Raw genomic sequence first — 17,810 nt, 5'->3', positions numbered from 1 at the left:
CACCAGTATTATCTTGTATCAAAATGTTATAAAATACAAGTATTCATACAAAATATGAATGTTTTATTACAAAAGAAGCCAATATTTTGAGCACAGAACCGTTATTGACTATGAGTTATTGCAAATATAAAAACATTACAAATATAGGATTTATGTAATATCAGAGTTATTCAATCAATTTACCCTTTCAGATCTTTTAATCCATATTTAGAAATATACTGAAAACATAGCATTCAAAACACAACAATTTTATTATCTTTTTTTTTTTTTTTTTTTAAATAAATAAACAGTTTATAGTAAAATTTTCAGAAGAAAACATTCAAGTCCTTATCTTCTATTTATAGAAGATTAGACAAAATTTAATCATTTAATTAAGGAGTTGATTTATAATTTTAGAATCTTGATAATAGTATATAAATTACAAAGAAATATTTTCTAAAAATTAAGAACTTTAGACTTTTTTTTTCCTGTATCACTTTAATTTAAGTACAGACAAACAGCCAGATAAGAAATTTATTCTCAAATAGTGCCAATAAGAAATTATTACTAATTAAGAAAGAAATAACCTGTAAACTTGGGAGCTGCCAAGTGAAGACTACTCAAATTTTTAGTGTAGAAAATCTGGAAGATTTTATAAAATTTTAATACTTTGTGAATTGAGCAATTTTTTGAAAACATACTTTTAACCAGGCTCTATTGGCTTCGTATATTCTTAAGTAGACAAATATTATGAATGCTTGTGAAATTCTTAAATCTTTTCCTAAATTTTCTTAAGTGCCTAAAGTTCATCTACTTCTGAATAAGTAGGAAAATCTACAAGTTCTAATTTTTCAATGGTTTTGTAGGATGGATACAAACCACTTTTTTTAGTTCTTCGATTCAAACCTTTAGAGTAACCATCCCAATGGTTTCCAGCAATACCAATGATATCACCTTTTTGCATAGAAAGTTCATGAGAGTTTCTAGAAGTATGATTGTAAACAGCAATTTGATTATGATCATTTTGACCACCAAAGTAAAAGATATCATCCAAAGAGCGGAAATAAGTTGAAGCATCAGCATGAAAATCTTGCATTATTTCATATGCAAGACGACACACCTAAAAGAGAAAAAAAATAAAATTAATGTTTAAATAAAAATTTCATATGCAAGACAACACACCTAAAAGAGAAAATAATAAAATTAATATTTAAATAAAAAATGTTTAAGTATTTATAATTACTCATATAAGTGTATTTATACTTTATATAAGTGAATAATTAATTACTCATATAAGTGGATTTTTATAAACCTTTTTCATCAGTAACAATATTTTAATCAAAAAATTGAGATATGATGCCAAAAAAATTGGAAAATAAATAAGAAAATAAACTTTTAATAAATGGTTTAAAAAAACAATTAAAAATGTTGCTTGATAATTTTTCTCCAAACTCTCCATGTCAAGAGGATTTTATTAACAAATATTGGAGATTTTTACAGAATATATTGCAAAATGTTTTGTGACATTAACATAATTTGGTTTTTCATGATCCTTAATTTATGAAGTTTTGTTTAAAGTAATATATAGGATTGAAAAGACAATTTTCTCAACTTATAAACTCATTACTCATAAATAATTGTAAACTTTTATGAATAACTGAAACAGGAAATAATAATAATAATAAATATGATGCAAAAATATATTATCTCAAGGGGGGGGGGAAATTATAAGATTTTTTTTTTACAGTTCATCTTTAATAATTCATTTTAAATCGCTTTTTTTGTTTCTAGCAATGAGCTTCAGTTAACCCTTAACTGGGGAGGTGCAGTCTGTGAGACCGCTAGCTATTGATTTTCGGTCACCCCTATTCTATTTTTAGCTCAATTGAATGGATTGACCTTGTAGCTTCCTGTTTTGTGACCTTCAATACACATGCACTTTTCCAACCGATTTCAGCGGATGCTTTTTAAAATAATTCAGTAATTTCTTTTAGTGCGGTCTCTAAGACCGCACCTCCCTCTTAATGTCCCAGAGATAAACAAGGCTTAGCAGATGGCGCTAAAACTTGGACCCCGAAATATCATCTAATTTACGGATCCTATTATGAAGCAGTGCTCCAGACACTTTTAAATGAAGCAAAAAGGGATTTTAGTGATAAGGACAATTGTACAGAAGAGTTTTTCGATGAAGTTCACATTCAACTGATTCTGATATGTTTGTTCAAACATAATTAATTTTTCTAGTGATAATGTATATTGAAAAATTTATAAAATATATTAATATATCAAGATATATATATATAGAATTTATAGGTTGATTTTTATACTAGTTCTTAACCTGTATGCTTAAAATGCCCTAGAAATCCGTGCCATAAAAGTCGCACAAGCCCATAAAAAAAGGGCCAATTTTATCTATTGTCAATTTTTTTATTTTTCATATAATTGTTGAATTTTACATTATATTGTCTTCTATATACCTTCATATACTGTAAAAATAAATATGATTTAAAAAGTAAGAAGTAATATGTTTTTTCAAGTATATTATTTATGGTAACATGAAATTTGAGAAGAAAATGTATGTTCCAAATCATTTACTTTTTTCAATGATAATATATTTTGAAAAAATTCTAAAACATATCTATATATCAAGAAAAACATTTGCAAAATATATTGGCAGTTTTTCATACTAATACATTCAATAGAAAATTTAATTTGAGTGTAAATGAAATGTGGTCTCGTAGACCACACCTCCCCAGTTAAGTCCTAAAATTTCACCTCCCCAGTTAAGGGTTAAGTCCCAGCTATTCATCTTCATGAAAAGGTAACTAATTCCCAAAAGCTCCATAAAAATTTTTAATATAGCAAATATGTTTATAATTTTAAACAATCAAGTAAAAATATGATGAAGTATTATAAAATTGTTGGTAACAGATAATCAAAGATAATCAATTCTAATTGTGTAATAGATATTTTATTTGATAAAGGAAATTTTAATGGTAGATTCAGTTACAGGCTCAATTAGTAGTCAGAAGAAAGGTGCAAGATCTAACAAACTGGAAAGTACACAATATACACAAAACATAATTCACACAAACTTTCATTTAAGTTAAAAAAAGAAGAAGGGGGAGTGAAAATTACCCCCTTCCAATAAATATTCTGATAAAAAGAATATCATGTAAAATTTAGCTAAAAAAACAATATCAAAAATAAGATTGTTTTTTATTTCTCTGTGAGGACAGATTTGGAATTCCTTCCATACTTCAAGTTGCTGATAGAACTATATCAAATGTTTCATTGTGGACTGCTACAAATTACTTTACACTGATCAAGAGATTTATTTTCTTCTTGGTACAAAGATGCTATTTTTTTTTTAAGAGTCGAGAACACTGTTGCACTCAGGAAAGAATATCAGTATTTCGAGCAAGCTATTATTTAATTAAAATAATTGGGGTGCATACCTGTGATGAAAAAGTACAGACCAAGTAATCACATTTCGATAGCATATGGATGTCTAAGATAACACCTTTTAGAGATTCTGTGGTGTATCGCTGACCCACAGATGCACTCTTAGCTATGTTAGGATCTCCATAAAATATGTAATCAGGATATCTGAAATAAAAATGGAGAAACAGCATAAATATGTGTTTATATACATGAAGGTGTATCAAAAAGTACTCTACAGTTTTGTGCTGCATGTAGAGTATATTATAAAATTAGACAGAATTTATTGATACTATCTTGCATTCAAAATAAATGCAACAAATAAAAATATGAGATTCAATATTCAATGAAGAATCTCAATTTTTCAAAATATGAATGGATAAAAAACAACAACAAAAGCACTATATTTTCATTATTTTCAGATCAAAAGACACACAAAGCAATCATAGAGGATTTCATGAATTATACTAATGTACATTAAGTTTTTAGCATTAAAAAAGTTTGGTTATTGATAATCACAATACGTAATGTTATCAATTTCAATGTAATGAATTTATTAATCTTTTATTTTAAACTAGAGTTAATGACTGATATTCATGGAATGTTTTACTCTAATTGTAAGGAAACAATTGGTAGACATTTTTACCATAAAATAGATTTTATATTCTTTTATCTGAACTAGAGTGATATGGATTGATTTAAACCAACGACTATGCTGCTGAATCTGATTAGAAATCTTGTAAACAGTATTGCTATAATGTAACTAAATTACAAAGGATAAAAAAAGAAGAAATTTGAGAATTAAAGACAAAATTGAAATTTCTAACAAATAAGAAAGTTTCCTTAATATTAGTCAATGCAACATTGCAGTGCATTTGAAAATTTCTCAGCTATTTCTTAATAAAATTTTGAGATTTTTGTAAGTATGAACTAAGAGACTTAACATGAGACAAAGCAATAAACATTTGTCATCAAATAAATGTGCTAAAAACAGCCAACCTTCCAACGAATGCTGAAATGACTTAATTATTTGATTTTTTAAAACTCAGCACCATTGTCTAGCATATTTTTTTTTAAAGAACACAAATATGAAATATGTAAGTTAACCATTAAGGAATAACAGTTGATAAAAAATTTTCAAAATGATATTTTTAAACTAAATCAAAGATAGGCACGAAGTAAGTGTTTACTTCTGTCCCTTGGTATGATAAAAAGATAACCGATTTTACCAGTTTCATCATTATTATCAAGATTATCAAAATTCTTAAACCTCGAGGTAATCCCATTAAGCAGCAATTACTTTATTAATAAATCAATTTACTCATTAGTTAGAAAATTATTTAGTAAGCCTTTTGGTACAGCAGGTGGTAACGGACTTTTCATTTTTGTGCAGACTTTGTTATCTAAGGATCATGTTAACAGAATGCTTCCCCATATTCCTGTGGCTATTATAATTATGATTCTGAACAGACTGAACCATGTGGAACAATTTTTAGAGAATTCCGTGTTTAATGCCTATTTTTAGTTACATCAGCATTTTATTTTTCAAAAACAATAATGTTATTTTGATATGAAGATCATATTCATGAACTGAGATCAGATGATGAAGGTGCTACCTGAACATTCAATCTCTCTTCAAACTTATATTAATGGAAGGAAATATGATTTCAAAAGATTAAATGTGCATCACAGATTCACGCATCTAATCCCTGATGCACATTAATCCTTCAATGGAACTGAGTCTCATGACCCTGAAGCTAAAAGGTTGACACCTGGCAACTGTAAAATAAAAATTTCTCCTATTTTTGGATTTTAAACTTACTGACTTTATATGATTTAGATGTAATTTCTTCTTTGGAAAAAAATGTATAATAATCAAATTGTATAAATATTAAGAGGACTTATTTTTAATAAATATATTTCAATTTCACTTAAATTCATTTAAAATCATAAATGATTTTCAATAAAAAAATTAAAATAAAATGTAAAGTACTTTTTTCTACTCTCTGCTAATAAATTAGGATCATCAGTTGCCAAATACACTCTTTTTTCTGTTACAGGATGATCAAGACCTAGTCGTAGGAAGTATTCATCCACATGTTCCATATACTCCTCAATGGGATGAAACTGAGCTTCTGTACCAATTTTATCAGTTCTTCTCACATGAATCCTATATTTATATTTAAAAATAATAATTATTCATCACATGCATAAAATATAATTCTATTCAAGATGATCCAAAGATAAATAAGATGAATATTAAGGTTTATTTATTTTTTAATATGAAAGAAACATTATAGTTTGAAAATAACAAAAGCTATCAACAATAATTTACAGATTAACTTACCAATAATAAAAGAAAATCTTTCAAGAAAAACAACTCAACTTTTCAATGTAATTTTTTTTTTTTTTTTTTTTTTTGTAATTTATCAAAACTTAATTTAAAAATTTAATGACATAGAATAAATATTCTAATTAAGTCAGATATATACAAAAAAAAAAAAAAAAATTCCTTTCTACAGCAAGTAAATAAATATATTTAATTCATACAAAAAACAAATGAGAACAGAAATTTAATATTGCCTATTTTTGTACATAAATCAAGAATTTTTTTAAACTTTTTCTAAAACTAAACAATGGAAATTGGCTTGTAAATGGTTCTATTAATCTTGCAAAAAACATAGGTATATCTTTATTAGAATGGCACATCATTATTAAAAATTATCAAATACTTAACTTTTTATTTTTACAATTTGTATTTCTCAGGTGTAAGAATAAACTTTAAATTAAATAAATTATTTTTTTGTATGAAATTAAGTTGTTATATTTTCAAAATTGTTCATTACTACTCATTTGTTTTCTCAGATAGAGGATTTATAGAATAAAACATTCAATTGTTAAAATTTTCTAGAAATATGACCATCTATAATTTAAAATTTGCTTTTTAAAAATCTCTCCTTCAGCCAATATTTCAAAAAACAAACAAAAAAAAGTAATAAAAAAATAGGAAATGCACATATGCAACATTATATATAAGATAACAAATGAATGGAAAGAAATGCACTAATGAAAAATTATTATCACTGACACTTGACGTTTTACTTTACAAAAATTTGATAAGAAAACATTCTAAATGCTTTAGATGCTTGGTAATATTTTCACCTTTATAGAAACAACTTTGGATCTTTAAAAAAAAAAAAAAAACAGCCTATATACAGGTTTTGAATAAATTTGCAGAAAAAACACACTCCTAGTTTATAAATATAAAAAGCTTACATTTTGAAATATATGATATATATTATTTTGTCATCAAGCAAGAATACACATTAAGCAAAACAAAGAGAATGGATATAATGCATCGAATAATCACTATTTACATCAAAACACTTTTCTATCAAATACTAAAAACTTAAAAATTTTAAACAATAATAATGAGAAAAATATATATCATTATTAGTGCAATTCAATTCCAATACACTGTGAATAATGTTTTCTGAATATTTATTAGGGTTGGTGATTACAAATTGATATTTTGAGAACACAAAACACAGAAGACAGCTGAATTCTAAAACTTGCTAACTAAGTAATATAACATAAGCAAAATGAGATATGTCTTTGTGCTTTTCATAAAAAAAAAGTACAAAAATTAAAAGCATTATAATTAAATGTTTTATATAAAACATTTAAATAATACATTCAATATAAAAAGAAAGTTCCTACCCTAAATAATAAATTTTAAAAATACATGTAATTATTACATTATAGTTTCCATTCTTCATGTATAATTGTAGCCTATCATTTTACATTGAAATAGCATAAAAACTTTTTGGATGAGTTCATAATTTTTAATAACATTTGCATAGTAAAGATCTAACACTTAAAACTTTTATGTTTCCTTAGCTCAAATTTTCCTATAATTTAATATTTGCTAAATTTAAGACTTAATTTTAAGAGTTAAAATTTATGTCATTTATATATGCAACAAAGCCACACACAAAAGGATGATAAATTTATAATCTTCCAATCATGAAATCTAGATTTTGCAGTTAGATCAATTTCGTATATATGATGAGTAATATCTATAAATATTAACTACGATGCAATATAATAATATAACCAAATCCACAGAAAAATATACATACCCCACAACAGGATGCTTAAAATCTAATTTTTCTTCCACTTTTTCCAAAATGGCTTTCATGCTGTCTTGAGGGCGTAATAAGTATTTCACAAACTGAGCAATCCACCACACAACAGGATTACCATGCAGTCGAATGATTCTATCAGATAAATCTTTAGGAATAGATAATGGCAGGTACGGTGGTCGAGGTCGCACATTGTCAATAATTGGAAGATCAATAACTTGTGTATTTTCAGTAGCTAAAATAAAAATATGTATTAATGGTCATACCTTCAAAAAAGTCCATCATTTCAAATACCATGGCACAATGATTAATGACAATAATTAACTCAAAGCAGAAATTGACAACAGAAAAAAAATGGCTAATAAATGTTTCTTTGGACTGAAAAAAACAACTAAGATCTAATTTAATCAGTCAAAAAATTAAACTAAGAATTTATAACACTCTTATTATGCCTGTTCCACTCTATGCAAGTGAAACTTTGACACTCAGCATTCTCTGAATATGTTTGAGAGAAAGATCTTTAGAATTATCTTTGGCCCAGTACTAGAGAGAGGATGTTGGCAAACTAGTTTTAATTTTGAATTATACAAACTCTATAGGAAGCCACAGATAACACTGTTTATCTGGAGCAATAGGTTAAGATCGGCCATATCTGGAGAAGCCCTGAAAACAGCACCCTAAAAATATCTACTTTTAAAAATCCTATAGGATCCCAGACCAGAGGAAGATTTCCAACTAGATGGCTGGGTGATGTGGCAAGAGGCCTGAGTGTTTTCAGGATAAAGAACTGGAAGGGAGTTGCGGTGGATAGAAAGCACTGGAAAGTGCATGTGTTTGAGGCATCCAAGGTCTGCAAGGGGCTATTGGGCTCATGAAGAAGACGAAAATAAAAATATATTAACATGTATAATTAAAATGTATGCAATTATGAATTTAAAAATGCAACAAAATGTTTAAAAATATAATAAATGAGCCTTAATAATATCATTGGGGATATTTAAGAAAACAGGTATATATAAATACGTCTTAATAAATGTTTTACATTTCTGTTAAATAAACAAAAATGTAGGCTATTTCTTTTTCAGAAATATTCCAGAAGAGTATTAACATAATATAATTTTAAGAATTACAATAGCAAATCAAATATCTTTTTTTATGTTTGTTCCATGTTTATAAAAACAACTGAAATGATTTTTCTCCATTTATTCAATTATTAAACAATAATTGGGTCTTATTTTATATATAAAACGAAAAGAACAAAGAAAAAGAAAAATAGTGAAATGTTTCCATACATTTTTTTTGACAAAGTCAATAGTTATCACCAGAGGAAGTGACAAGCAGCAAGCAAGGAGAAAAAAGAAAGACACTTTTTTTATATTTGAGGTATTATTTTAAAGAATTAAAAATTTAATTTTCCTAAAAATATCCATATTTTTATATTCCAAACTGAGAACTGAGCTTATTTTTTAATTAAAAATAAAACATGATATCTGTGAATTTATTGATAGCTAATTAAATAATGCAGTTCTGCTATCAAACACTACATCTATATGGACCATTTTAGATGAAAGCCTCTAAATAAAGCTGTGGGTTACTAGAAAGTATGATGGAGAAAGGTGGTATTTGTGTGTGTTCTAGTAGAAATCAGAAACCAATTTTGATAATATGAGACCACAAATGCCAATTTATTTTGAGGCTTATTCTTTAGATAAAAGCTTCCATTGAATATCAACTACTATCTAAAAAACAACACTGTTTTTACACCCTGCATTTTGTTTATGTGTATTCATAATATGAATTACAGTTTATTAAAGCAGCATATCAGAAATCAAAGATATATATATATATATATATATACACACACAATAAGAAAACAAAACTGATATTATGAAGTAACTAGACTTATTACATGAATGGGAGAAAAATATCTTGAAAAATAAAAGCACGTCACAATTATTTGAGAAAGTGAATAAGTTAACATCCTATTATCTTCAGATACAGAAAAAGTTATAAATTAAGATACGATACCTGGCCATGGTGCTCTAGGAGATCCAATATCATCTTTACATGTTTCACTTATTGGTAAAAATACAGATTCCCATCCTTTCTGGGCATAACGCCAATTGTGAGAACGTAATATAAGAGTTCTTTTTGTTCCATATGCAACAATGAAACAGTAAACAGCATGATGAATCTGGCATCCATAACCACAGCCTTTATTTAAATTGCAGATTAATTTTTTAGCAGAGGGACAATCTTTAGGATTCTAAAAATTAAAGAAGTATCATACCATTAGTTACAATACATAAAATGTTTAAGTTATTTCTAGAAGAATAGTCGGTAATTAAAAAAATTACAAAACAGCAAATATGAAAATTATGTACATTTTAAAAAAGTATTATAAAATAAAAAGTCACAATTATTGGGTGTAGGATAAAAACCATCAATCAACAAACACAACACACAAAAATTGATTTCAAAGTTATATTCTTTCACAGTTATCATTAAAGTAAAAAAGACATGAAAACTTCTTGAAAAGCTGGTAAGGTTAAAAGAAAGAGCTTTATTCTTTTTAGAAAAACAGTTATAAATGATAATCATTCCATAAATAAAATCCTTCCAAACACACGTCATGTCTGTGATAGTAACAGACACGTGTCACGTCATGTCATGTCTGTCAATAGTAACTGCATCAGTCTAAATCAACCAGTTTTAGAGACTCATCTGCCAGATAATTACTGAATTACGTTGCATTCTAATGGTTGGTGTTGTTTTAGTCAGCAGGTAAAAGTCCAAGAAAATTGTGCATGTCAATGAATTGTGGAATGAGATTCATGTTTCCAATTTTTAAATGCAAAATAATGTGTGATTAAGTGAATTTTCTATAAAAACAAGTTGTTTATATTAAGGTTATAGTTAAATTATTTCTGTACCATTGATGTTAAAATTTCAATGAGAAGGGAGAACAATAATGTGAGGAGCAAAGTCACACTTCTCCCTAATATAATTATTGATGAGCTTAGTTGTTTGTTGACTAATTCATCAAACAAAATAATCATGTAGCTATAGATGAAATTAGTGGTATATTTTCACATTTTCAAATAGCATCATTTATATAATTATAACAGATTCTCTCATATTCAGAAAAATTTGAGCAAGGTAGATGTTATGCATACTTGATGTCAATCACAAAATCAAGCATATGCCTATAGCATTATTCATATGAAGGAGTTGAATTTCCTTCTCACTTTGTGAAAGGAAATGAATTTGTCTTATGTGACATCTCATACTAATTGTCAGTCTATGGTGTTGGATCATGCTGCATCACCCAAGTGAAAAAAAGAAAAGAAAAAAAAAAATGTTGCAAATCATGCCAATGGTTTTTGAGGATATCAAAAATATTGCCTACTGAGCTTTTATTATAGAAAGCCTCCATAAAAGTTGATGCATGTTATAAGACATTAAAGAAACTGCAATGTGCAATTCAGGAGGCATGGTGTTGCAGTATGGGCCTTTTGCACGATAATATATGGGCTCATATACCAGCAAACACACAACAGCTAAAAAAAAAAATAAGTTTCACTGGGAAGTTCCACCGTATAGCCTGCACCTGGCTCTCGATTTTTCATTTACAAACAAAACTTCAAAAAATTTTGCATGGAAAACAAAGAAAAAGAAAGTTATTACTGCTCATCTCAATAGGACTGAAAACAGAGGAATAAGGCACTAGTATTCAAAAGCTTATCCAAAATAAGACATGTTTAAATTTGTTAGAAAATATATGTAGTAAGTAATATAAGGTATGGTTCCCTTATAAACTAAATAAAAAATTTGGTGGAAAAATCTGAATTGGTTTGTGGTTTATTTAAATATGGGTACCATTTTTTCAAAAATTCATTGGCTTCATAATATGAAAGAAAATTTTTATATTAAAGCAAGATTTTCTAATAATTCTAGTCTTATTTCAAATTAAAAAATCAATAATTCAACCTAATTATACAATTTAAAACCAATCCCAAATTGATTGGTCTCTGGTTACTATTGAAATACCTATCATTGTAAACTGCATAATCTAATTTACTATAAAAAATAAACAAATTACAATTCTTTTAACAACACTACATAACACCATAACTAACTTTAAATGGTGAAGAGTAGAAAATCTACATTTTATAGAAAAATGCAGAGCATTAAATTTTTTTTGTAATTTATGAAAATAAATATATCGCTAAAAGTGATTTTGAGGTTGGCTTTTTTTATTACTTGTATCCAGTTAATGGTGTATGTTTTATTCCCATTGATTCATTCTAATAAAGTAAAAATATTCAGTAAAAAATAATTAAGAATACATCTTAAAAATATACAATATAAATTACAGAAGTATTACACTAAATTACCTGCAAATGATGAAGCCTTTTTTGAACTATATCACTCAGAGCTTTAGCTTCTTTTTCTCTCCATTCTTTCAAGCCATCCAAATCTTTAAATTTTGTCAAGTCAGAATAAATAACTCTAAAAAAGCAGGAAAAATGGCCATTCTAATTTTATATATCCTAACTTCCATAATTTTTTCCCAATTTGGATGGTTATAATTTAAAAAAAAAATTAAGATCAGTAAAATAAAAGACTTTAATCTCATTATAAATAATCATTCAGTTAACTTAATGCTTAAAAGGCAGTGCAATGTACCGTATTCAACAAGTGTCCATAGAAAAGGAATACTGATTGTTTCCTCAAGTTTTCTAGATATGTAATAGAATTGTTTGCAGAACCTGGCACTCAAATGTGGTAGATAACAAATGAAGAGTTGTGAGAGAATCCAGAGATTTTTCTTGACATACCCCCCCCCCCACTATTATAAATGGAATTGAACACTAACACCTCAGTTTTGATTCTATCTGAAACTCTGGTTTGATATATATCTAGCAAGCATTCAATTATGAGACTTTCTACAAAATTAAACTTTTAAAAATAGTAAAGCCATATACAGGAAGTGTAAACAATATCCTTATAATTTATGTAAATAAATATTTATCTTAGAGTGAAAGCTGAGCATTCTCATTAATTTCTTGATACCTAAATAACTGCACACCACATTTGATGTCACTGCATACTTTAAGTCCCAAATCAAATGTCTGTCATATTTATTTTAAGATGTCAAAAGTCAATAAAAGCAATTGAATGCTTAATTCTTATCAAATATGGAATCAATTCACACTTCTGTTATAAACATTATATGTATGAGGGCAATTTAATTTTGGATTTAATTTCAAATCTTGCAGATTGAAAAAAGAACATGACATCACATCAAGCAGTTACATATTATGTGAAGTTAAATTTAACCAATTCCCCAGCACCTATTAGTCCAATTTAAACATTTATTTTACATAAAAGCTCATGACCCCTATGGTTATTTATCTTCCATTTTTGTGAAACATTTCAAAATAAAATTTTGAAAGAGTCCACTAACTTTAATACTTTCACTGATTTATTTCCCCAGTTAGCAATCCATAGAATGCTCTAAGTTTATTGTACAAGTATAATTTAAATTAACACTTAAGTAGATGTGGTAAGATAAAATTCATAAAAGATGAACATGACTAAATTAATATTAAAAATGAGAGAACAGGAAGTTGTCAAAAGTGGATGATATAAATTTAAAAATATATATAAAAACAATGAATTATTCATTAAAAACTCAGAGGAATAGAAAATTATATAATTACTTTAAAAAATTGAAAAATAATCTGTATTAATTTATAATAATATCAAACAAAGTAGAATAATTTAAAATTTAAGCTAAAATTTACCTTTTTCTATGACCTATGTCTTCCAGAAGCAGAGATATTTTCTTTATATTGGCAGGATCTGAATTTATGGTTTTATTTAAATTTTTTATTTCTGCATTCAAGAAATACCACATTTCACTAACGCCATCTTCAATGAGCCTCCTTGTAACTTCAAATTCTTTGCTTGGTTCTCTAAAACCTGAAACATTTAGTTTTCTCTTATTAAACTATGCACAAAATAGAGTTGCTGACATTGTTTTGCATTTGTTCTTTAATTTTTTTTATTGCCAAAATACTGTCTACACTTTATATTGCTAATGAATATCATTAATATTAAAGACACAAATATATTAAGAATAACTTGCAATTTTTTTGCTGCTGCATTTCAAGATTTTCAATTAAGTTATAATATATAGTTCATGAGTCATTAAATTTTTACATATGAAGATTAATTATGTATAAAAATTAAAATACAGAATTAAATTTAAATACCAAAACTTTTTGATGGAGTTACAACTTAAGAAAATAATAATTGCAAACAGAGAAAATGTCATTAAAAAAATGCACACATAATATTTTAGTGGAGTTGGAACATACTTTATGAGCATATGTGTATGTATTTGAATATAAAAATCTTAATTATCCATAAGATTAATAAAAAACGGATAATAAATTTTTGACCTGCTTATTAGCACTTAGCTGAGTTAATTTATTAAATTAAGTTTGTTTTATTTTCTTCTAAATAATGGCAGAAGAAATTTCAAGGTATATATACTAATAATTTAATTCTAATTCTCTCTAAATTCCAAGGCAGCAAGACATTTGAAATTATAGAGATTTAACATAAACTAGTATTATTTGCAAATCTTATCATCATAAAATAAGTAATATTTAAATGTGTAAGTTAAACTCAAGTCCAACTTTAACACTTTCCAGAAACATAAATCAATACTTCAATCTGAATAGGTACATCATTCACCAAACCTTTAGGTCATACTGATATGAAGATATTTTAGGTCATTATAATTAAACATATATCAGACTTTAAATTTCAAATACAATTAAAGCTCAATTTTATAATCAAAAGCATTAATAAAGCTAAGATTCTAAGTGGCTTAGGAATACCAATACATAATTTTATATTAGTGCAAACAAATCATACAAAAGTAACTATGATCATGAGCTAAACTTTAGGACTTGAGGAAATCCATAGTCATTATCTTTCTCAAATATCATTCATATGGATTTTCAGACTGCAGAATATCTTTGAGCATGAACTATACAGTCAGAAACAGATATAAACATATATACATTCAAAGTTTTGAGGTTAAAATGTCTTTTTGACCCCCAAACTTACCCTGGTAAAAAATTTAGGAATAATTTATTGAACAGCTAGATAGCTTATTAAATTTCTTACATTGCACAAAACTTTCCTTTTCTGTTAACAGAGCCCCAATTTTAACATCTGCAACTCATCTTCTCATCAAATATTAAAAAGTTTAAGTGTGAACAGACATTTTATATATTGGAATTTATTGCCAATATATTTTATATATTGGAATGTTGAGCTTTAAACCATTAAAAATTTAAACACACTTACCCCTACAAATTATATACTCAAAAAAAATTAAGATAAATTTAAATATTTTTTTAATGATGAGGGACCAAAGGGAAAACTTGCAAAATGATGTACTGAAATATATATTGCTTTCAAAGATTTTTTTAAAATACACATTCTACCCTCTCTCAAACTAATACACAATTTTTTGAAAATATTTATGAATGCATATATGTATGTAAGTGTATAACATTAATATTATATATTATTTCAAATTACATTGAATTTTTGTTCCATTATTGTTTCCTAGATTCAAATAGCATTGAAATCTTGCTTGATTATATTCAGGAAAGATTTAAATGCCAAACTCTCAACAAATCCTATAGAAAGAAATGTAGATAACTCCTGGTCATATGACGAGGATATACTTTGATAAGAAAATACTAACAAAAATTACTAATAGCATAAAGACATTAAACAATTCATATCAATTTAGAACTTTTATGATTTTAATACAATGTTGTATTCAATTGGTATCTTTCAGGCTATGTATTTTAAGAATTTAAACTATATATTTTTAAAAAGTTATTAGTATACTATATTTTATCATGTATATAAAAATAGATATATATGAATTGAAATACCTGTTATGCCATTTTGCTGGAAACCAGATTTAGAAGTATGAGATTTCAATCCAGTTTCATGACTATTGATTAAATTTGGTTGTTCACTCTTTAATGAATCTGGAGACAACCTTCCAAGAAATGCAAAAGTATGTATAATTCCTTATTTTATATTTAATAAAAACTACAATAAAAATTCTAAGACATAGAGATATAAAGCATGCTTCCAATTAAAAATTGAATTTGTATCTTTATCATCAAAATTACTCTTATCAAAGCATTTAAGTAAATGAATACATATGACATTTATTTATTTACTTTTGATATAGGAAATATCTGTGTTCAGATGAAGAGTATAAGTCATGAAATTTAAAATTTCAAAGTAAGAAATAATTATGAGTTTTTGTAAAACAGTTTTTTGAGAGTCATATATTTTTTTAAGATCATTTAAATAAGACATCATATTGATAGAATAATATAAAATATAAATATTACTATTTGAAAGTTATTTCTAAGAAGAAACTCAATTTACACTCTGCAGATAAAAACATTTCACCTGACAAAATATGAAATCAATTTATTTTTTATAATTTCAACCTACACATTAAAGCAAAATCAAGAATACTGAGCTTAATGTTTTTTTTTTATTTCTATTTAAACCCTAAAAAATTACATAAAAATGCTTTAAAAATTGTCAAAATTAAAGTTTATATCTGCACTTAAAACAGTTATTATTTTTATAGAGAGGATGGAAAACTCTGAATTTTTCAGGTACAGAGTTTGGAATTAAACTATATTTTATATTTTCAAATGGAAAGCCAAAGAGATTTAATTGTACTCAAATTGATTATTATTTTTGCATAAATAGTGGTAACCAAAAGTGGCTAGTATGCACACATTTTTAGTAAATTACAATGCAGAAATACTGGTAGTATCTTAAAATATACATACTATTAAATAAGGTATTTAAGATTTCTATTACAGAAACATAATACCTGTATACTGAATATTGTTTAAAAAAATGTGACAGTTTTATTTCTGTTTCATAATGTATCATGCTAGATACATACTGAAACTTCATTTCATTTAATAACAGCAGAAATCTATAAAGTGTTATAAATATTTATTATACTTACTTCAAAGAATTTAGAAGTGATTTTAATTCTTCATTCTGCAATTTTAATGCTTCTAGCTCTCCTAAAGCTCGAGAAAGTCTTACAAGTATTTGCTCATCAGGCTCATTGTTATGAAACATAGGGCCACTTAATAAAATTATAACAATAAGCCAAGCAGCAAGAAATCCTACAATAACCCTACCAATGCTAAAAACCACCATTTTCTACACCCTGCAAAAATGAATGAATGAATAAATAAGTAAATCAAATAAAAAGTAATAAAAAACAGAAAAATAAATAAACCAAGGATATGGTATCTTCTTTTCCAAGCATTTAAGTCAATGAGCAGCTTTACATATAGCTTTAGAAAAGTATTAAAAATTTAAACCATTAAAACTATAAGTAACAAATATATTTAAAATACATCTCTATTAACAGAGGCTATAATGACTTTAAAGAAATAAATTATTTTGAAAAAAATTAAAGTTCTTTGAAATGAAATTTTTAAAGTAGATTGGCATATTTTTTAATATAGAACTGAAGCTTTAAAATCTTAAGAATATTTCAATAAGAATTCCTGGAGTTATAATAAAAAGATTACATACATAAGTAGGAACAATTTGTATAATATTAGTATAAGAGTTTTACCTATAATGGTAATTAAAAGATTAATTTTTACTGTTTTGTTGTATGCAGTTTATTTGTTCAAGGATGGTAAAAACTGCATCCTTGCATACTATAAGTTATAATATAATAATATAATATAAGTTATATATAAAAATCTGCATACTATAAGTTAAGATCTCAAATGATGAATGAATTCCATATCATTTTTGCCACATAATTTGTAAAAAGTACCATATTATTACATGAAATGAAAAAAAAATCGTTATTCCTCTGATCAGAATTTTAAAAAACAACAACAGTTATTTCAACATTTTTCCTGACTGATAACATCTATTGCAAAATCGAGCAAGATCTTATACTTGTGAAAGACATCTATAAAGCATAATTTTTGTAGCAATAAATTGTAAATGATATAATTACGCTTGGATTTTTTTTTTTACAAATTCACTCTAACTAGAAATATTTAGATTTGTCAATGCTGTTACCACCACACACTCATTTAAGAATTAAAGTAAAATTGTTTTAATAAGCGC

The 17,810-nt window shown here is 26.2% G+C and overlaps 1 protein-coding gene across 1 annotated transcript; it reads right to left on the bottom strand.

Annotated features, from left to right (window-relative positions):
• Positions 1 to 392: 392 nt before the first annotated feature.
• On the bottom strand, positions 393 to 17,504 carry LOC129983852 (alpha-(1,6)-fucosyltransferase-like). The gene is made up of 10 exons (XM_056093517.1): positions 17,441 to 17,504; positions 16,672 to 16,881; positions 15,557 to 15,666; positions 13,376 to 13,553; positions 11,963 to 12,077; positions 9,594 to 9,831; positions 7,563 to 7,800; positions 5,414 to 5,590; positions 3,438 to 3,588; positions 393 to 1,099 (listed from the first exon to the last, which is right to left on the bottom strand). The coding sequence occupies exons 2-10, from the start codon at positions 16,869 to 16,871 to the stop codon at positions 779 to 781; spliced, it is 1,728 nt and encodes a 575-aa protein (XP_055949492.1). The 5' UTR covers positions 16,872 to 16,881; positions 17,441 to 17,504; the 3' UTR covers positions 393 to 778.
• Positions 17,505 to 17,810: the final 306 nt, after the last annotated feature.

Source organism: Argiope bruennichi, chromosome 9 (assembly GCF_947563725.1).
Source record: "Argiope bruennichi chromosome 9, qqArgBrue1.1, whole genome shotgun sequence".
NCBI classification, from domain to species: Eukaryota; Metazoa; Arthropoda; class Arachnida; order Araneae; family Araneidae; genus Argiope; species Argiope bruennichi.
This window is presented reverse-complemented; position numbering and strand designations above follow the sequence as displayed.